The following is a 23,094-nucleotide window of genomic DNA, read 5'->3' on the forward strand; positions in this document are numbered from 1 at the left end:
AACTACATATTGTTGGCTAAACTACATACTGTCAGTTAAAATAGATACTGTCAGTTAAATTACATACTGTCAGTTAAACAACGTACTGTCAGTTAAACTACATATTGTTGGCTAAACTACATACTGTCAGTTCAATGACAAAATGTCAGTTAAATTACATACTGGAGGCTAACCTAGCACTCACAAGCACAAACGTGCATTCAGGGGCAGATAATGTCTGGTGGACTACTTAATCATAAGAAGACACACTGTACACACAAATGTATTACTTGAACCACAGTTTCTGTCCACATGGGTGTAATTCTCAATAGTCTTCTCCTCATCTCCTTTCCTTCATCTGCACTGATGTGAAATAACTGCAAGGACAAGTTACTTTCACTACTTACAGCGTATTCGGAAATTATTCACCCCTTGGCTTTGTCCATATTTTGTTACGTTACAGCCCTATTCTAAAATGAATGTAATATTTTTTTCCCCTCAACAAACTACACACAATACACCATAATGACAAAGTGAAAACAGGTTTTTAGATATTTTTACAAATTATTTACATAAGTATTCAGACCCTTTGCTATATGACTCGAAATTGAGCTCAGGTGTATCCTGTTTCCATTTATCATCTTTGTGATGTTTCTACAACATTATTGGAGTCCACCTATGGTAAATTCAATTGATTGGACATGATTTGGGAAGGTACACACCTATCTATATAAAGTCCCACAGTTGACAGTACATGTAAGAGCAAAAATCAAGCCATGAGGTCAAAGGAATACTCTGTAGATCTCATAGACAGTATTGTATCGAGTCACAGATCTGGGGAAGGGTACCAAAAACATTCTGCAGTATTGAAGGTCCCCAAGAACACAGTGGCCTCCATCATTCTTAAATGGAAGAAGTTTGGAACCACCAAGACTCTTCCTAGAGCTGGCCGCCTGGCCAAACTGAGCAATCGGGGGAGAAAGGCCTTGGTCTGGGAGGTGACCGAGAACCCGATGGTCACTCTGACGGAGCTCCGGAGTTCCTCTGTGGAGATGGGAGAACATTCCAGAAGAACAACCATCTCTGCAGCACTCCACCAATCAGGCCTTTATGGTAGAGTGGCCAGACGGAAGCCACTCCTCAGTAAAAGGCACATGACAGCCCACTTGGAGTTTGCCAAAAAGCCTGAATGCCAAGCGTCATGTCTGGAGGAAACCTGGCACCATCCCTACGATGAAGCATGGTGGTGGCAGCATCATGCTGTGGGGATGTTTTTCAGCAGCAGGGACTGGGAGACAAGTCAAGATCGAGGGAAAGATGAACTGAGCAAAGTACAGAGAGATCTTTGATGAAAACCTGCTCCAGAGCGCTCAGGACCTCAGACTGGGGTGAAGGTTCACCATCCAACAGGACAATTGCCTTTCTAAAGTCTTCGAAAGCCAAGTGAACAAACAGATCACCGACCATCTCGAATCCCACCGTACCTCTATGCAATTCAGTTTCCGAGCTGGTCACAGGTGTACCTCATCCACGCTCAAGGTCCTAAACAATATCATAACCGCCATTGATAAAAAACAGTACTGTGCAGCCGTCTTCATTGACCTGGCCAAGGCTTTTGACTCTGTCAATCACCGCATTCTTATCAGCAGACTCAAAAGCCTTGGTTTCTCTAATGACTGCCTCATTTGGTTCACTAACTACTTCTCAGATAGAGTTCAGTGTGTCAAATCGTAGGTCCTGTTGTCCGGACCTCTGGCAGACTCTATGGGGGTGCCAGAAGGTTCAATTCTCGGGCTGACTCTTTTCTCTGTATATATCAATGATGTCGCTCTTGCTGCCGGTGACTCTTTGATCCACCTCTACGCAGATGACACCATACTGTATACATCTGGCCCTTCATTGGACACTGTGTTACCAAACCTCCGAACGAGCTTCGATGCCATACAACACTCCTTCCGTGGCCTCCAACTGCTCTTAAACGCTAGTAAAACTAAATGCATGCTCTTCAATCGATCGCTGCCCGCACCTGCCCGCCATCCTAGCATCACTACTCTGGACAGTTCTGACTTAGAATATGTGGACAACTATAAATACCTAGGTGTCTGGCTAGACTGTAAACTCTCCTTCCAGACTCATATTAAGCATCTCCAATCCAAAATTAAATCTAGAATCAGCTTCCTATTTCGCAACAAAGCCTCCTTCACTCATGCTGCTAAACATACCCTTGTAAAACTGACTATCCTGCCGATCCTTGACTTCGGCGATATCATTTACAAAATAGCCTTGAACACTCTACTCAGCAAATTGGATGCACTCTATCACAATGCCATCCGTTTTGTCACCAAAGCCCCATATACTACCCACCATTGTGACCTGTATGCTCTTGTTGGCTGGTCCTCACTACATATTTGCCGCCAAACCCACTGGCTCCAGGTCATCTATAAGTCTTTGCTAGGTAAAGCTCCGCCTTATCTCAGCTCACTGGTCACCATAGCAACACCCACCCGTAGCACGCGCTCCAGCAGGTATATTTCACTGGTCATCCCCAAAGCCAACACCTCCTTTGGCCGCCTTTCCTTCCAGTTCTCTACTGCCAATGACTGGAACGAATTGCAAAAATCACTGAAGTTGGAGACTTATATCTCCCTCACTAACTTCAAGCATCGGCTGTCAGAGCAGCTTACCGATCGCTGCAGCTGTACACAGCCCATCTGTAAATAACCCATCCAACCTACTACCTACCTCATCCCCATATATATATATTTTTTTATCTTCTCTTTTGCAAACCAGTATTTCTACTTGCACATCCTCATCTGCACATCTATCACTCCAGTGTTAACTGCTAAATTGTAATTACTTCGCCACTATGGCCTGTTTATTGCCTTACCTCCTTACTTAAACAACGACCCTAAGCACACAGCCAAGACAAAACACAGGAGTGGCTTCGGGACTCTCTGAATGTCTCTGAATGTCCTTGAGTGGCCCAGCCAGAGCCCAGACTTGAACCCGATCAAATATCTCTGGAGAGAACTGAAAATAGTTGTTTAGCGACGCTCCCCATCCAAGCTGACAGAGCTGGAGAGGATCTGGAGAGAAAAATGTGAGAAACTCCCCAAATACAGGTGTGCCAAGCTTGTAGCGTCACACCCAAAAAGACCCGAGACTGTAATCGCTGCCAAAGGTACTGAGTAAAGGGTCTGAATTCTTTTGTACATTTTATATTTCTGTTGTTTATTTTGTATACATTTGAAAAAAATTCTAAAAATCTGTTTTTGCTATGTGATTATCAGGTATTGTGTGTAGATTTAATCCATTTTAGAATAAGGATGTAACATAAATAAATGTGGAAAAAGTGAAGTGGTCTGAATACTTTCTGAATGCATAATAACTGCATCATAATTCATAAACATAGTCTCTCATAATAGATTGTTAGCATTAAAGGGACATTTCTAAAATGTTCAACTTCATTTTCATCATCTCCAGCACCACCCCAACATCAACATATGTGAAAATAGCATGTTTCTATATTTTGTCATAAACAAAATAGAGGAAGATAAGTGTTTCCAATGATATCATCAACCAATTAGTAGGACATTAGTAGGTAATGCCTACTATAATTGGTTAAAATCACACGATGGTGTCATTGGAAACAGTTATCTTCCCCTATCTTCTTTACTACAAAACATAGAAATGCGCAATTTTCACATACTGTACAAATCCAATCAAATCTAGTTTTATTGGTTACATACATATATTTAGCAGATGTTATTGCGGGTATAGCGAAATGCTTGTACATTTTTCCGGCTGCATGTAATAACACAAAAAACGTTCTGGGCTAATAATGTAAGAAAGAACACACAAAAAAACAAAATACTGCAAAGTTGCTTTGGAGCTAGAAGCAGAGCTGCCATGTCTGTAGACACCATCTTGAGTGAAGGAGATGATCAAGGGTGAACAAGCAACACTTCAGGTATTTTGTCTTTGTACTTTGAGCTTATTGCTTGGACTTGGGGATCAATGAATGTTATTGCTGGTATGCAAGTTTTAAGGTGTTATCTATTTTTGTCTGTTTTCCCCCTTTCCAGCTTTAATTGTCTGGAGCCTGGTGTTGTTGTGGCCAAGGAGCTTTCACTCAGATGGAACCAGGTTTCAGGTGCTGTGCAATGTTGACGTCCTTCCTCCCAGAGATGTGAAATCATCCCCCAGTGTCATGTCCTGACCAGTATAGAGGTTATTTGTTATTGTAGTTTGGTCAGGACGTGGCAGGGGGTGTTTGTTTTATGTGGTTTGGGCTATGTATTTAGGTAGAGGGGTGTTTGGTTTATGTGGTCCGGGGTTTGTTAGTCTATGTTCTATGTTAGTATTTTTCTATGTTCTATCTAGTCTATTGTATTTCTATGTTTAGTTCATTGGGGTTGGACCTTCAATTGGAGGCAGCTGGTTATTGTTGCCTCTGATTGAAGGTCCTATAATTAGGAGTTTGTTTTTCATGGGTTTTTGTGGGAGATTGTTCTTGTTTAGCTGTTTGCCCGACGAGACTGTCCAGTTCATTTGTGTTTTGTATACGTTATTTGTGTTTGCCTTCTTCACCAAATAAAAAGAAGATGAGTGTACATTTTCCCGCTGTGTCTTGGTCTCTACCCTACGACAACCGTGACACCCGGGCTGGACACAACCCGGCAAACATATATTTTTGAGAAGATCAGGACTTTTGCAATGAAAAGGCCATGTACATGTCCTGCTCCAAATGGCAGGACAGAAATATGCTCTATGGCTAGATTCCTTTTTTCATATCGTAACATGACCTGAACCAAAATTACTCAAAGGATCTGATGATCAAATCAAATCAAAGTTTATTTGTCACGTGTGCCGAATACAACAGGTGTAGACCTTACAGTGAAGTGCTTACTTACAGGCTCTAACCAACAGTGCAAAAAAGGTATTAGGTGAACAATAGGTAGGTAAAGAAATAAAACAACAGTAAAAAGACAGGCTATATACAGTAGCGAGGCTATAAAAGTAGCGAGGCTACATACAGACACAGGTTAGTCAGGCTGATTGGGGTAGTATGTACATGTAGATATGGTTAAAGTGACTATGCATATATGATGAACAGAGAGTAGCAGTAGCGTAAAAGAAGGGTTGGCGGGTGGTGGGTGGCGGGACACAATGCAGATAGCCCGGTTAGCCAATGTGTGGGAGCATTGGTATTGAGGTAGTATGTACATGAATGTATAGTTAAAGTGACTATGCATATATGATAAACAGAGAGTAGCAGCAGCGTAAAAGAGGGGTTGGGGGTGGCACAAAATGCAAATAGTCCGGGTAGCCATTTGATTACCTGTTCAGGAGTCTTATGGCTTGGGGGAAAAAACTGTTGAGAAGACTTTTTGTCCTAGACTTGGCACTCCGGTACCGCTTGCCATGCGGTAGTAGAGAGAACAGTATATGACTGGGGTGGCTGGGGTCTTTGACAATTTTTAGGGCCTTACTCTGACACTGCCTGGTGTAGAGGTCCTGGATGGCAGGCAGCTTAGCCCGAGTGATGTAATGGGCCGTACGCACTACCCTCTGTAGTGCCTTGCGTTCGGAGGCCGAGCAATTGCCGTACCAGGCAGTGACGCAACCAGTCAGGATGCTCTCAATGTTGCAGCTGTAGAACCTTTTGAGGATCTCAGGACCCATGCCAAATCTTTTTAGTGTCCTGAGGGGGAATAGGCTTTGTCAAGCCCTCTTCACGACTGTCTTGGTGTGTTTGGACCATTCTAGTTTGTTGTTGATGTGGACACCAAGGAACTTGAAGCTCTCAACCTGCTCCACTGCAGCCCCGTCGATATGAATGGGGGCGTGCTCGGTCCCCCTTTTCCTGTAGTCCACAATCATCTCCTTAGTCTTGGTTACGTTGAGGGATAGGTTGTTATTCTGGCACCACCCGGCCAGGTCTCTGACCTCCTCCCTATAGGCTGTCTCGTCGTTGTCAGTGATCAGGCCAACCACTGTTGTGTCGTCTGCAAACTTAATGATGGTGTTGGAGTCGTGCCTGGCCATGCAGTCGTGGGTGAACAGGGAGTACAGTAGGGGACTGAGCACGCACCCCTGGGGAGCTCCAGTGTTGAGGATCAGCGTGGCAGATGTGTTGCTACCTACCCTCACCACCTGAGGGCGGCCCGTCAGGAAGTCCAGGATCCAGTTGCAGAGGGAGGTGTTTAGTCCCAGGATCCTTAGCTTAGTGATAAGCTTTGAGGGTACTATGGTGTTGAACGCTGAGCTGTTGTCAATGAATAGCATTCTCACATAAGTGTTCCTTTTGTCCAGGTGGGAAAGGGCAGTGTAGAGTGCAATAGAGATTGCATCATCTGTTTGGGCGGTATGCAAATTGGAGTGGGTCTAGGGTTTCTGGGATAATGGTGTTGATGTGAGTGATTACCAGCCTTTCAAAGCACTTCATGGCTACGGACGTGAGTGCTACGGGTCTGTAGTCATTTAGGCAGGTTGCCTTTGTGTTCTTGGGCACAGGGACTATGGTGGTCTGCTGGAAACATGTTGGTATTACAGACTCAATCAGGGACATGTTTAAAATGTCAGTGAAGACACCTGCCAGTTGGTCAGCACATGCCCGGAGCACACGTCCTGATAATCCGTCTAGCCCCGCATGATCACACAGCGTGATCACACAGTCGTCCGGAACTGCTGATGCGCTCATGCATGTCTCAGTGTTGCTTGTCTCGAAGCGAGCATAGAAGTGATTTAGCTCGTCTGGTAGGCTCGTGTCACTGGGCAGCTCGCGGCTGTGCTTCTGTTTGTAGTTTGTAATAGTTTGCAAGCCCTGCCACATAAGACGAGCGTCGAAGCCGGTGTATTATGATTCAATCTTTGCCCTGTATTGAGGCTTTGCCTGTTTGATGGTTCGTCACAGGGCATAGCAGGATTTCTTGTAAGCTTCCGGGTTAGTGTCCTGCACCTTGAAAGCGGCAGCTCTATCCTTTAGCTCAGTGCGAATGTTGCCTGTTATCCATGGCTTCTGGTTGGAGTATGTACGTACAGTCACTGTGGGGACGACGTCCTCGATGCACTTATTGATAAAGCCAGTGACTGATATGGTGTACTCCTCAATGCCATCGGAAAAATCCCAGAACATGTTCCAGTCTGTGATAGCAAAACAGTCCTGTAGGTTAGCATCTGCTTCATCTGACCACTTTTTTATAGACCACCGGTGCTTCCTGCTTTAATTTTTGCTTGTAGGCAGGAATCAGGAGGGTAAAGTTGTGGTCGGATTTACCAAATGGAGGGCCAGGGAGAGCTTTGTACGCGTCTCTGTGTGTGGAGTACAGGTGATCTAGAATTTTTTCCCCTCTGGTTGCACATTTAACATGTTGATAGAAATTTGGTAGTTCTGATTTAAGTTTCCCTGCATTAAAGTCTCCAGCCACTAGGAGCGCCGCCTCTGGGTAAGTGGTTTCCTGTTTGCTTATTTCCTTATACAGCTGACTGAGTGTGGTCTTAGTGCCAGCATCTGTCTGTGGTGGCAAATAAACAGCCACGAAAAGTATAGCTGAAAACTCTCTAGGCAAGTAGTGTGGCCTGCAATTTATCACAATATACTCTACTTCAGGTGAGCAAAATCTAGAGACTTCCTTAGATTTTGTGCACCGGCTGTTGTTTACAAATATGCACACACCGCCCCCCCTCGTCTTACCGGAGTGTGCTGTTCTATCTTGCCGGTGCAGCGTATATCCCGCTAGCTGAATATCCATGTCATCATTCAGCCACGATTCCGTGAAACATAGGATATTACAGTTTTGATGTCCCGTTGGAAGGTAATATTCGTGATCGTACCTCGTCTAATTTATTGTCCAATGATTGCACTTGGCGAGTAGTATTGACGGTAACGGCAGCTTTCCCACTCGCCTTCTGCAGGTCCTCACGAGCCATCCGTCTCTTTGTCCTCTGTACCTGCGTCGCTTCCTCTTGCAAATAATGGGGATGTCGGCCTTGTCGGGTGTTTGGAGAATGTCCTGTGCGTCTTGCTTGTGGTAGAAAAATCTTTGTCTAATCCGAGGTGAGTGATCGCTATCCTGATATCCAGAAGCTCTTTTTTGCTGTAAGATACGGTTGCAGAAACATTATGTACAAAATAAGTTACAAATAACGCAAAAATCCCACATAATAGCACAATTGGTTGGGCGCCCGTAAAACTGCTGCCATTTCTTCCGCCGCCATTTTAACTATATAGGTCTAGGTCTAGATATTATTTTTAGCTAAGCCTTTATGTGTTTTACATTTTTCCTAATTGTAGGCTACTACAATTTTTTAAACACTACCTCACTGCTTTAGCACGTGGCCACATTCGCTTGTGTTTCAATATGAATTCCTTAAGAGACGGGTGGGTCTAAGGCTTTAGTGTAACGGGTTTCGTTGGAAGGAGTGGACCAAAGCGCAGCGTGGTAAGTGTTCATGATTTTTATTATCAAAAAACACTCAAACAAAACAACGTAAGGGAAAAACGAAAGCGCACAGTTCTGTCAGGTACAGAATAACAAAACAGAAAACAACTACCCACAAATACAGGTGGGAAAAGGCTGCCTAAGTATGATTCCCAATCAGAGACAACGATAGACAGCTGCCTCTGATTGGGAACCCTACTCGACCAACACAAAGAAATAGATAACATAGAATGCCCACCCCACATCACACCCTGACCTAACCAAATAGAGAAATAAAACAGCTCTCTAAGGTCAGGGCGTGACATTTAGAGGGTGTAAATAATGCTAAATGGGCGTAAACAAAGAACAGCACTGTAGCTGATCAATGTGAAGGTTATCTTTATTATACAACAGTTTTTTGTTTGGCTAATCTGGGAACTTGGTGAAATAATGTTCAGAGAATCCATTTTGGCAATTTGGTGAAATTATTCCTTTTCTAAATATTCAGTACGATTCCCAAGGATTGATGTAGAGCAAGTGTGAAAATCTAAATGTTTGAATTCCTTTTTCTTCTAAATTGGATTATAAATTGATCAACTTTTAAGGCAGCATTACTTCCCCATGTTTTCTCTAACTACAGTGTATGATACGCCATTTAAAAAAAACATAATTTGAAATTGTAGGACATAAGACTGAAAAGAGACAGTGGGTCACATATGTTGATGTTGGGGTGGTGCTGGAGATGATGAATATGAAGTTGAATAAAACAATACAATCTAGCTGGCCTGCGCACATGTGAGATTTGTTTCAGAGTGCCCGAAATCAAGTAAAGTGTTAACCGTCTACCCCTTTATCCAAAAAACCTAGATGGGAGGGATTGGCAATGTAAACGCATGCTAGTTCGTAGAGATAGCTTTGGGCAAAGCCACAAGAGAGGAGAAGAGAGAGCTTGGGAACAAGTGAGAGTTTGAAGCCACATCCAATCCAGGTGATAATTGCCTAGGGAGCAGGTAGCAGAGTGTATTGACATTCAACACCCCTTTACTAGCCTAGCTACGGCTAAATTACACACCCCTCTCATCCCATGTTGGCTTGACAAACGGCTGGCTTCACTTGTTTTCCACCACTGAGCACTGACATAGGACTCATGCCCAAGCCTAACCGGAGTGGAGAAATGTGCTCGGAGTGTGACTCACATTTTTTACGTCCTTCTCTCATTGACATCTGCATGATGTATGATTTTGCAGGGAGGTTGGAGTTGCCTGGCTGCGTGTGTATCTCGAGCTGGGATTCGGCCCATGCTGCAGTTTGTTTGTTACCACATAGTTCAATTGGGAGATATTCCTGGGAGCACAGCTAGTGTTGTGGTGTCTCAATTCGTAGAAAGCATAGCTTGGTGTTTGGATGACGATGCAACAACGATTCAAAGTAGTTGAGATTGCAAAATGTCACTCCTGCCCTCGACTACGGTATACTGGCCCAACCTGGCCCCTTCAACCTGGTCCCCTCATACCACCATAGCCACCTAACTATCCCCTAACTAACTGGCTCATTCAAATCCCCCACCTTTACACCACTGAAACTCTTCCCCCATTGTCTTCTTACATGTTTCATCACTCCTATGCAACGGTGAAGAAAATCACGCTTTCTGACACAAGACAATGCTCTTCTTGACATCATTGTTATAAAGAAGAATGCATTCTCAGTCGACTAACCTGGTAAACTGACAGTTAATAAGTAGATTACTTGGGTCCTTAGTTCCCATGGAGATTATTGAGGTTGAGGTTAGAGTTAGTACAGCAGATGAGTTGGGTGGTTCTTACCTCATCCAGTTTGTTGAGGTGGGCTGACATCAGGCTGACCAGCTGACCTGTGCTGATCTTGTCCAGGACCCGGCTGGACAGCTTCAGAGTCTGAGGTGTCAAAGGTCAGGGGTTAGGACAGACACAAAGGGTTAAAAAGCTGAAGCAGGAGAGGCTGCAGTGTGACACTAAGAGGGTGTGGCAGCCACACAGCCCCACCCTCACACAAGAGTCTGGCTACACTAAAGAGGGCAATGTAGATCTTCATGCCTGCCAAGGTGGTGGCATGCCAAAGATGTGCCCATACCCACACACCCACACCTTGCCCACACAAACACACACACCTTCTTATAGATGAGGCTGAAGAGAGCGATGCGTATCTGCATGCCCAGGTGGTGCAGTCCAAAGATGGCTGGCTGCAGGAGCAGGAAGCGAGCAGTGAAGAGAAGACAGAGACCCAGGGCTAGGTAGTAACCCTGCTCCCGCTCAGGGGCATGGATGGGGTCAAACGAGCCGATTATTCGACCCAGGAGCTGGGGCTGCACTGTTTTCGACGCCTCCTGTAAGAAAAGAGAAAAAAAGCATCCAGAGACATTGATGTAAAGAGTTCAGAATCTATCCTACAAAATACAATTTGGTGGCAGCTTGATATCATTGTCTTAATGATGTACCTTGATACCTCTAGTCTTATTTCCAATCAATTCTGAACTGAACTTATGGGCATTCCTAGAAGGTTCCACGGGGAACACCCCACACCACTAGGTTACGCAAGACCTGCTACTGACGTCATCTTTCTCTCCGAGCCGAGGACACTGGGATACTCACACTGCAGTGACATATGCATCTTCTCCATACTCTGGTTATGCCACTAATTCACTAGTAAGTAACACACAGGTACAGGACAGAACAGGCTAACAGCCAGCCTGGGTAGGGTTGAGGTCAGTTCCATTCCAGTTCCAACTCCCTCCATCAATTTAGCAAGTGAATTTGAACTCCTTGTCATTGACAATAAATGGGCGCTTTTTTTTTCATTCTTTAATTGGATATTTCCATTTCCCTCCTGAATTTAATTGATCACACACACAACCCTAGCAATGGCATAACACGTCTGCTGTCACAATACATGACATGTTCTCATATGCAAGATATTGTCATGTGCGTATCACAGTAAATGTAGGTGCTGGGTGAAATACCACTATAATAAGAACCAAACAGTGACCTACATTTTAAACACAAAGTGGTTCATCATCTGGTATCGTACTAGTAAAGTATGGAGTCCTTTTTGACAAACGTGGCCAACTCCGGTGCCCACAATGTGTGCAGGCTTTTGCTCCAGCCCAGCTCCAACACACCTGATCACATAGACTGTTAAACTGCAGCCTCTCCAGGTAACCGTTGGCCAACTGTGCTTTACGCGGAGAGATGGACTCACCCCAAAGTACAGCAGGATTCCGTAGAACACAAAAGGCCAGAGGAAACAACGGGATAGTGCCCGCAAGAGCCGAGGCTTCTTCTTGGCCGATGCCACTTCTCGGTCCCATTCTCTACACCAAGAACACAGACCAGAGGAGTTAGAAACTGTAAAAAAACACACACATTAGCTAACAGTAAAAGTAAAGTAGGGGCACATTGTTCAGGGCACTGGTGTATAACCTGGGTGATTTGGTTAACTTATTAAATGGAGTGCAGAGACCTTAACAAACAAGGGAGAACAAGAGGAAAGAGAAAAAGATGACAACATTTATGAGAAAAATAGAGCAAGGAGGGAGGGAGAAAAGCAGAGAGAGGAGGAAAAAAATTGAAAATGTGAGAGAGAGAGAGATTGAGAGAGAGGGTTAGAGACAGAGTGAGAGATTGAGAGAGAGAGAGACAGAGAAAGAGAGAGAGAAAGTGAGAGATTGAGAGAGACAGAGAAAGAGAGTGAGAGCTTGAGAGAGAGAGAGAGAGAGAGAGACAGAAAGAGAGTGAGACAGAAAGAGAGTGAGAGAGAGAGACAGCGAAAGAGAGTGAGAGCTTGAGAGAGAGAGAGAGAGAGAGAGAGAGAGAGAGAGAGAGAGAGAGAGAGAGAGAGAAAGAGAGTGAGAGAGAAAGAGAAAGAGAGACAGAGAAAGAGAGTGTAAGAGAACGCGTGCGCGCATCATAGATTGAGGGACCATACCAACCTGTTAATTCAATGTAAAGTTCAAATTCCCATGCAGCTACCAACAGTATTTGGCAGATTTAAAAAATGACCCGGTCATTTATCACTCTCCGGGCATCTGGCCCTTTTAAAGGTTGACTTTTACACCCCTTTAGAGGGCTGCTGGCACCCTTTACCGTGACGCTGCCCTGCCCCCCCCCCCATAGGGGCCCCCGCAGCAGGTCATCATGGGGAAGGGCTGTGTTTGCATTGTTTCGGGGGCGAAAACACGGGTGGCATTTAACGGGTGGCCTAAGATCCTTCCCTTTTTTCTTTGTTCTTTCTACAATCCTCTCAAAGGTGTGACATTTACTTGCTCTTAAATAACGGGGACAGAGCGGAGAGGAGAGGGCACATACAGTGAGGGGAAAGGGAAAGGGGAGAGACTTAGAGAGAGAAAGGGACAGAGGGATTGGAGAGAAAGTGAGATTGAGAGAGAGGAGGACGTTAGAGAGAGAGAGCCCAGCCTGACTCATCCCGTCTCCATTGTGTTTGTTTGGGACACGCTAAGGTTTATGTTTGTCTGTCCACCTCCAACCAAAAACCATCCCATATTTAAGGTTGGGGTTGTCTGTCTAGAATTTCCAGTTCCTTAGCTAATCATTGCAATCATTGGATGGGCGGTGGAATGGATGGGGGGATATTACAGTAAATAGACTTAAAGGGCAGTAAGAAACATGAATTATCATCTCTCACAACTCAACAAGACAACAACAAAGAAGGGACAAACAACAATGCCAACAGGAGCACTCAATTTGATATATTGATATAGCATGAGGCTAATCTTCTATCAAAATATTTTGTGTTCTATATCATTCATATGGCTGGAATCAAATGAATAACTATGAGACATAAGTAAAAATAGGTTCTCTAAATAGGCTACTGTATGTGCCTACATGTGTGTAATCCAATTAGTTTCTCATCTTGTATTTAGTAACTTCCAATGCCGCACACGTCTGTGATTCTGATTTAGATTAAGAATAATAGTTATAAAATGGTTATATCAATTTAATATGACTCCAACGTGCCTTACATATTCATAAAGTGAGGCACTTTGATACAAACCTTTCTAGTCGTTCAGAAAGATTGTCTGCGAGATCAAAATATGGTGCTTTATAAACATCTGTCAACTCCAACTTCTTTCTGAAGCCCTTCCTCAACAGTGGAGATGTCCACCTGCAAAACAACCAAATGGGTATTGGAGGTTTGGTTGGTAATAAACTCCTATCACATTTCTACACTCACACAAGCGAACACATCATCCCACTGAGCACAGACATCATTTCAAAGTCCTGTTTTGATTTACATTTGATGGAGTTATCAATTCATTTTAATTCAACATTACATTTAAAAAAACGTCACCATGTCATTGGATTTAGATTAACAGTTGGATGAAAAAAATACAAAATTCCCTTCTGAGGTACCTACATAGATCAATGTTCTCCGAAGTTGACCACAGATAGGCCAAATCAATAAATGTATAAATTAATTAAGCAAACGCCTAGTCATATCTATTGGGTGACAAAATCAAACAGCAAGCCAATAGCAGAGTGTATGTAGCTGGAGAATTAGGCCTACTACATCTTAGATAGCTATATAGATAGTAAAAAGATAGCTGAATATCTATTTGTTAAAAAAATATATAGGCAATCCTGAGTAGGCTATGTGCATTATAATGAGTTTTGGGACGACATGGGCTTTTCTAATGGCAGGAAGCGTGTGGTGAGTAAGCCTATTGTAGGCTACAAGATGACAATGTAGAAGTCTTTTACGCGCCTGAGAAATGACGAGAGATGTTTAGTATCAATTTCACATTTCATACAAAGATAATCATTATGAAAGTTGGAGGACAATCGACACGTGACGCACTGGAGCGCAAAAGGGCTGCTGGAATTTCCTCTCAGAGCAAAACAGGACACAGAAACTGTCTATGGTGCATAGTTGCCCTAAAAGTGACCATTGAAACATCTATAAAATAATAAGTAAGATTCCTGGGACCTGCCTTGACCTGACCTGGTCATCTTTCAACAGCGCGCTCTCCAAATCTGGCAACCACGTCTAGAAAATCATTCCATGGTTTATTTACGCGTCAAATCAGCCGGCACATAGATGAAGAAAACACATCATTCCTTACCAGAAGAAATATTGGGAGAGGAAGTTTGCATCTTCCACGGGTGACTTCTGCATCCTAAGAGCACCGCCAGTTTGATTTCACTGCAGCTGTGTCGCTCACATTTGTGTCCCTCTGTTTCCCTTTTTCTCGAGGATGACCCAGCGCTTGTGCTTTTCTGACTGTGCCACCTTGTGCCGATTGTAGCCTAAATGCGCAGATCAGAGGTGACGTCACTGTTGTGAAATTGTCTCTTCCCAACCTGGAGCTACGACCACTATCCAACCCACTATCGCACTATCCGACTTCTCAGATCAGCATTCACTGTTCTCACACACTGCCGAGCGCACAACACTGACCGCAGCAAATGGGCTGTCTTGTCCTTTCCTTGATCCTAACAATGAGAACACGGTGGTTAGCAAGAGAATAATTTATGGTCTCGCCAAAGATCCCGAGCGCGTCATTTCCATACTGACAGGCCTCTGCAAAAAATGACACGGGTTGCATATTGTGGCAACCCAATTTGCAGAGACATAAACTACTACACGGCGTACCACTTTTTAGCAGGCAGGTTTCAGAGAAATCACCTCTTCTGCAATTATGTGACCTATTATTTGAATCAATAGGAGGATATGTGATATCATACATTTTATAGAATGAATGTGGTCCTTCAGAAAACCCTGTTAAATCACCTGAGGCTCCATGCAATAAACGCATTAGTCTTAAAAGATTAGATGATGGAGTTAGTCTGGAGAATATTCAAGACAGAGTACGTTAAATCCTTTTTGTGGGTCATTCCACGAAATGAATTTTAAATGCCTGTTATATTAAACTAAGTGCCCTTTAATATAGACCATATGGAAAATTCAATACATCTGATTTTTAACCCTCTACTGCACATCGGCAACAGGAAACATTTTATCCATTCACACTACCCATATATATTTGTTTAAATTCCTACACATGACAATATGTGATGACATGTCTGTAAACAATCTAATGAGGTCCAGAAGTCTGTATGATGTCTCAATTGGGGGAGGGACCTTCTTTCAGGAACCAATAGCGACCTGAGTGCATTGTGTGAGTGAAAAGTACAGTAACGTTACATGTAATTATTTTGCATGTTTCAATAGAGATAAATTGACCAAAAAAAGTAATAGTGTAATAACCTCTAAAGAAGCACATTTGATATATTTTTTTTTTTTTTTTTTACATATTTTGTTCTTATATACAGTACCAGTCAAAAGTTTGGACACACCTACTCATTCATGGGTTTTTCTTTATTTTACTATTTTAATAGTGTAAACATCAAAACTATGAAATAACACATATGGAATTCTGTAGTAACCAAAAAAGTGTTAAACAAATCAAAATATATTTTAGATTTTAGATTCTTTAAAGTAGCTTTTCCAACAGTCTTGAAGGAGTTCCAACTGTGCACTTGTTGGCTGCTTTTCCTTCACTCTGCGGTCCAACTCATCCCAACCATCACAATTGGGTTCAAGTCAGGTGATTGTGAAGGCCAGGTCATCTGCTGCAGCACTCCATCACTCTCCCAACACAGCCTGGAGATGTGTTGGGTCATTGTTCTATTGAAAAACAAATGATAGTCCCACTCAGCGCAAACCAGATGGGATGGCGTATCACTGCAGAATTCTGTGGGAGCCATGCTGGTTAAGTGTGCCTTGAATTCTAAATAAATCACAGACAGTGTCTCCAGCAAAGCACCCCCACAACATCACACTTCCTCCTCCATGCTTCACATGCGGTGATCATCCGTTCACCGTTCACCGACTCTGCGTCTCACAAAGACATGGCGGTTGGAACAAAAAAAACTCACATTTGGACTCATCAGACCAAAGGACAGATTTCTACCAGTCTAATGTCCATTGCTCATGTTTCTTGGCCTAAGCAAGTCTCTTCTTATTATTGGTGTCCTTTAGTAGTGGTTTCTTTGCAGCAATTCAAGCATGAAGGCCTGATTCACGCAGTCTCCTCTGAACAGTTGATGTTGAGATGTGTCTGTTACTTGAACTCTGTGAAGCATTTATTTGGGCTGCAATGTCTGAAGCTGGTAACTCTAACGAACTTATCCTCCGCAGCAGAGGTAACTCTGGGTATTCCTTTCCTGTGGCGGACCTCATGAGAGCCAGTTTCATCATAGCGCTTGATGGTTTTTGCGACTGCACTTGAAGAAACTTTCAAAGTTCTGGAAATGTATCAGATTGACTGACCTTCATGTCTTAAAGTAATGATGGACTGTCGGGTCTCTTTCCTTATTTGAGCTGTTCTTGCCATAATATGGACTTGTTCTTTCACCAAATAGGGCTATCTTCTGTATACCATCACTACCTTGTCACAACACGACTGATTGGCTCAAACACATTAAGAAGGAAAGGAATTACACAAATTAACTTTTAACAAGGCACACCTGTTGAAATGCATTCCAGGTGACTACCTCATGAAGCTGGTTGAGAGAATGCCAAGAGTGTGCAAAGCTGTCATCAAGACAAAGGGTGGCTACTTTGAAGAATCTCAAATATAAAATATATTTTGATTTGTTTAACACTTTTTTTGGTTACTACATGATTCCATATGTGTTATTTCATAGTTTTGATGTCTTCACTATTATTCTACAATGGAGAAAATAGACAAAAATTAAGAAAAACCCTTGAATTAGTAGGCGTGTCCAAACCTTTGACTGGTACTGTATATTTAAAATAGTTTTCTTTTTGTTAGGAGAGGCTACCTTTTTCTGTTGCCTCAGGGAAATGTAGTTCAGTAGACAACTTTTCAGGGCAATAAAATGCTCAATGAATGACATAATTTGATGTAAAATGAAGGCCTTGGTCAATGGTATGCCAACATATCCACTGACATTCACAGCCTTCACAGGCAATGAACACAGGGAAGAATCTCAAATGGGTGAAAGGAGCCTAATCGAGCATACCCTCTGATTGTGAGGACAGTGACAATGTGGGAAGAATGGGCCCCAGAATCAGGTTTGAGAGGCGGTAAAATATTTGTTTATGACCAACTTGTATTTTCTCATGAACATTTTTATTTTTATTATTGATACATTATCAGAAAGCCAAAATCTTCCAAAAAGGAGGAGATGCAATATCTTTTAAAATGATGAAACTAAATGTGTGCAGTAAAAGGAACTAAAAAGGCTTCTCATATGGCCAGTAGGAGGCACTCTTTCCTCTGGTCTAAAAACAATGTCCCGGTGATTGGGGACATTGCCCTGTGTAGGGTGCCGTCTTTCAGATGGGACGTTAAACAGATGTCTTGACTCTCTGTGGTCACTAAAGATCCCATGGCACTTATAAGAGTAGGGGTGTTAACCCCGGTGTCCTGGCTAAATTCCCAATCTGGCCCTTGTACCAATCTGGCCCTCATCCTCGCCCCTATAACTATTCCCCAGGTCATTGCTGTAAATGAGAATGTGTTCTCAGTCAACTTACCTGGTAAAATAAGGGTACAATTTTGGGGGGAATTATGTGTAGAGAATCATTGTACAATCTAAAATGCTGTGAGATATATTTTCATTAACCAAAAATATTGTATTTTCAGCTGTTTGAGGCTGGTGTACAAAAAGTAAAGCAAAAGCTAAACTTAAGAATGGGAAGCATATAAATAGCGCACATAGAACAGATCTACCGCTTCTTAGACATGCTTTCAATGAGAGTGACAGATCTATAACTCACTTTTCTATGTGAATTGGTGGGTTCTCACCCAAAAAGTTACATATTGAAGCTTTAAGATGGGAAAACATGTTTTTTATTAAGTTGAACATGTGCTCTTCATGACAGAATGTTCAAATTTGGTGAAATCAAACGTTCTTTTACAACAAGTTACACTACACAAAAAGGATTCACTCCGTGGAACAACTCTTCTACACTTTGAAATAGCAAGAAAAAAATGAATAGTGTGGGCTACATCCAATGGCTTTAGAATAAAATAGCCTACTTAATGCACAATACTGTATTATATTTTAATAACCTGAGTGTATTAACTCACAAAACGTTAGAGTAGAGATAGGAAACAAGTAGACATAGAGATAGGAAACAAATGATTCAACAATGTCATTCACAAATTGCTGTAGAATGATCAGATTACACCATGTCAGACATCAAAAGGCATAGTACCAACAATTCTTACAATCGTATTCTGAGATTACAGGAGCAAAAACAAACAATATGGCTCTGCTAACTGAGAGAACTTGAAACTTTCTATCAGCTTAATCAGTACAGTTTTAGGGAGGATGAAAAAGTCAAGACATTCCATTATGGAACACAGATAAAAAGTGAAAGCCAGCCTTAACTTCCTTTTGTAGCCTTTAAAAAGCGTGCTAGTGGGCTACAAACAGTGTTCTCTCACATCTTGACCCCTCATCATAATCAGTACACTCTTAGAAAAAAAGGTGCTAGAACCTAAAAGGGTTTTTCGGCAGTCCCAATAGGAGAACCCTTTTTTGGTTTCAGGTATAACCCATTTGGTTCCATGTAGAACCCTTTCCAGAGAGGTTTTTTTATTTTAAATGTTTTAATTTAACTGGGCAAGTCCTTGAAAATAAGAATTTGTTCTTAACTGACTTGCCTAGTTAAATAAAGGTTAAATAAAAAAATCAAATAAAAAGTCAGCTAAGAACAAATTCTTATTTACAATGACGGCCTACCCTGACCAAACCCTAACCCAGACGACACTTGGCCAATTGTGCACCGCCCTATGGGACTCCCAATAACGGCCGGTTGTGATACAGCCTGGAATCGAACCAGGGTCTGTAGTGACGCCCCTAGCACTGAGATATAGTGCCTTCGACCGCTGCGCCACTCGGGAGCCCATGAACAGTTGCGGTTCTACATGGATCCCAAAAGGCTTCTACCTGGAACCAAAAAGGGTCCTCCTATAGGGACAGCCGAAGATCCCTTTTCAAAGAGTGTAGGACACATCAGGTATTCTCTCATGCCGGGTTACAAACAGTGTTTCTCAGTTCACCATCAGGTGAGACCATACAAAATGCCTATTCTCCAAACAGCTACCATGGTCAGGTGCCATGGTCAGGTGAGACCATACAAAATCCCTATTCTCCAAACAGCTACCATGGTCAGGTGCCATGGTCAGGTGAGACCATACAAAATGCCTATTCTCCAAACAGCTACCATGGTCAGGTGCCATGGTCAGGTGAGACCATACAAAATGCCTATTCTCCAAACAGCTACCATGGTCAGGTGCCATGGTCAGGTGAGACCATACAAAATGCCTATTCTCCAAACAGCTACCATGGTCAGGTGCCATGGTCAGGTGAGACCATACAAAATCCCTATTCTCCAAACAGCTACCATGGTCAGGTGCCATGGTCAGGTGAGACCATACAAAATCCCTATTCTCCAAACAGCTACCATGGTCAGGTGCCATGGTCAGGTGAGACCATACAAAATGCCTATTCTCCAAACAGCTACCATGGTCAGGTGCCATGGTCAGGTGAGACCATACAAAATGCCTATTCTCCAAACAGCTACCATGGTCAGGTGCCATGGTCAGGGCCGTAACCAAGATTTGAGTTTTAGTAAGGTCTGGAAGGAGGGGGGGCTGTTTCTGAAAGTTGATGCTCATTTACTACATTTATTTACAATTAAAAAAACTTTAATATGCTATTTGGAGAAGAGCAAAAACAAGCGAAAATGACCCCAGCCATTATCACCTTTGCTGCTGAAGGTCTACAAAAACATGGCCTATTAGTTATACAATTGTAATGTTACACCCCTGAAAGTGAGAAATATTAGAAATAATTCACACTGACACGTAGCATCAGAGACGAAACAGAAACCTGACTGTAAGACGTGTATATGGGAGGCGAAGTCAAGTGCAGGACAGCGGAGTATAATAAACAGGTGCACTTTAATACCGGTTACCAAATGACAGCACATAACACATACTAGTGCCAAAAACACGGTCTAAAACAAAAGTGACGCGCCTGACAAATATCCACGTAACAATAAACAATCACTCACAAATACAACATGGGGAACAGAGGGTTAAATAATAAACGAGTAATTGGTTGAGTGAAGCCAGGTGTGATAAGACAAAGACAGAACAAATGGAAAATGAAAAGTGGATCGGTGGTGGCTAGAAAGCCGGTGAAGTCGACCGGAACCACTGTACTCACCTCTCTGCTTGCTTCCTCCCCTTCACCAGCCACACCACTGATCACCACGTCACTGATCACCACGTCACTGTCTGTCTCAGTAGCCTATGAGCAATTAGTAATGTATTTCTTACTCCGTTTAACATTAGCTTCTACTTCATCCTAGCTGACTAAGTAATACTTGCCAGAAACCTTCAACATTACTGCAATAGAAGTCTCTGGTGGCAGCTATAAGCGACTATTTACAGTATTAGTTGTGCACTCCTTCTCCGATAGTCGGTTTTTGTTTGTATTGAGATGTCTGTAGGGTCCCGGGACAGTTTTTTCGATCTCTCGTAAACACACTGTCTGCAGGGTCTCTAGTTGCTCAATTGAGCGGGCTCGGATCTGGGGTAGTTCGTTTCACCTCGGCCTGTGCCGTGAGAGGGCAGAGTTAAACGTTTGAGAGAGTGGTGAACGTACTGCTAAAAAGGCAAACTTTTGCTTCGCAAGTCCCAACTTTCCATATTCATTATACTTCTTATTCTCGTCATACTTTTTATAGGTGGGACTTGCAAAGCAAAAGTCCCGACTTTAATTTTCGTCATACCTCTTTTTCTTATTATTCTTCTGCATACTACTCCTCTTACACCGTTTAAGCTAGAAAAGCCATTCAAACTTTTAAAATATGGTCTGGAATAATGTTTTTTAATATTATTTATACTTTTTAAACTATACATTTGTGTCTTTATTTTTGTCCATCTTCATTCAACATTCGAAAGCTCCTCATTGTGACATCATCACTTCCATTCACTGTAAATGCAACTTTTGACACAAATCAGCTACTTTGACCACTTTGCGAAACACTTCCCCAAAAAGTTAGTGTATGACATCTTCCTCTACTTCTCTGCTATTCAAATCTAAAATAATAACAAAATTATTTGGTACCAACCAGATGTTACAGCTGCTTAAGTGACCGCATCAACAACATTTTCTGTAACTTTTTATAAACAACTGACATTTTGACCACTTTCCGAATAAGTTAGAGAAAAAGTTAGAGGGTATGCCATCTTTCTCTACTCTGCAATTCAAATCTGTCTGCGGAACAAAAATTTCCGCAATGGATCTAACGATACAGCTGTTTTTGTAGGAGTTTAGAGTGACGAAAAAAACAAGCTAACATGTTCCTTGTCTCAATAAAACCCTTTTTTTGGTAAAATGTATTTTTATTATTGACAAGCCAGCTAGTTAACCTTAGATCACAGTTCTTGTAGTCATACTTTTTGATGTAGTGACATGCTAGCTAACGTTAGCACGGCACCATGGCAAGGATCGTTAACTAGCATGTCACCCCGTAATAAAGTCTGACTACATGAACGGTGAGCTAACGTTAACTAGCTAGCTAGCTAAATATCGCCTGGTGGGCTATCTAGCCATATTAGTATGTTGAAGGACCTTTGGCAGCGATTACAGCCACGAGTCTTCTTGGGTATGAAGCTACAAGCTTGGCACACTTGTATTTGGGGAGTTTCTCCCATTCTTCTCTGCAGATCCTCTCAAGCTCTGTCAGGATGGATGGAGAACATTTCTGTACAGCTATTTTTAGGTCTCTTCAGATATGTTAGATTGGTTCAAGTCCGGGCTCAGGCTCAAGGACATTCAGATACCTGTCCCGAAGCCACTCCTGCATTGTCTTGGCTGTGTGCTTAGGGTCATTGTCCTGTTGAGCTGAAGCTTCGCCCCAGTCTGAGCTCTCTTGGTTTCATCAGACTTTCTCATGGTCTGAGAGTCCTTTAGGTGCCTTTTTGCAAACACCAAGCGGGCTATCATGTGCCTTTTACTGAGGAGTGGCTTTTGTCTGGCCACACTACCATAAAGGCCTGATTGGTGGAGTGCCTCAGAGATGGTTGTCCTTCTGGAAGGTTCTCTCATCAACACAGAAGAACTCTGAAGCTCTGTCAGTGACCATCGGGTTCTTGGTCACCTCCCTGGCCAAGGCCGTTCTCCCCGATTGCTCAGTTTGGCTGGGCGGCCAGCTCTAGGAAAGGTCTTGATGGTTCCAAACTTCTTCCATTTAAGAATGATGGAGGCCACTGTGTTCTTGGGGACCTTCCAAGCTGCAGAAATGTTTTGGTACCCAACCCCCAGATCTGTACCGCGCCACAATCCTGTCTTAGAGCTCTACGGACAATTCCTTCGACATCATGGCTTGGTTTTTGCTCTGACATGCACTGTCAAATGTGGGACCTTATATAGACAGGTGTGTGCCTTTCCAAATAATGTCCAATCAATTGAATTTACCACATGTGGACTCCAATCAAGTTGTTGAAAAATCGCAAGGATGATCAATAGAAACAGGATGCATCTGAGTTCAATTTGGAGTCTCATAGCAAATACATATAAATAAGGTATTTCTGTTTTTAATTTTTTATAAATTTGCAAAAATGTCTAAAAACCAGTTTTCATTATAG

The 23,094-nt window shown here is 42.7% G+C and overlaps 1 protein-coding gene across 1 annotated transcript in view; it reads right to left on the minus strand.

Annotated features, from left to right (window-relative positions):
* LOC100136366 (cystic fibrosis transmembrane conductance regulator II) overlaps positions 1-14,680 on the minus strand; it is a 79,780-nt gene extending 65,100 nt beyond the window's left edge. Inside the window, 5 exon segments of the mRNA NM_001123534.1 lie at positions 10,226-10,315; positions 10,549-10,764; positions 11,637-11,748; positions 13,449-13,559; positions 14,518-14,680. Of these exon segments, the coding sequence (NP_001117006.1) occupies positions 10,226-10,315; positions 10,549-10,764; positions 11,637-11,748; positions 13,449-13,559; positions 14,518-14,570 (582 nt within the window). The 5' untranslated portion in view covers positions 14,571-14,680.
* Between the last annotated feature and the right edge of the window lie 8,414 nt (positions 14,681-23,094).

The sequence above is a fragment of the Salmo salar genome, chromosome 10 (genome assembly GCF_965601325.2).
Source record: "Salmo salar chromosome 10, fSalSal1, whole genome shotgun sequence".
Taxonomy (NCBI): domain Eukaryota; kingdom Metazoa; phylum Chordata; class Actinopteri; order Salmoniformes; family Salmonidae; genus Salmo; species Salmo salar.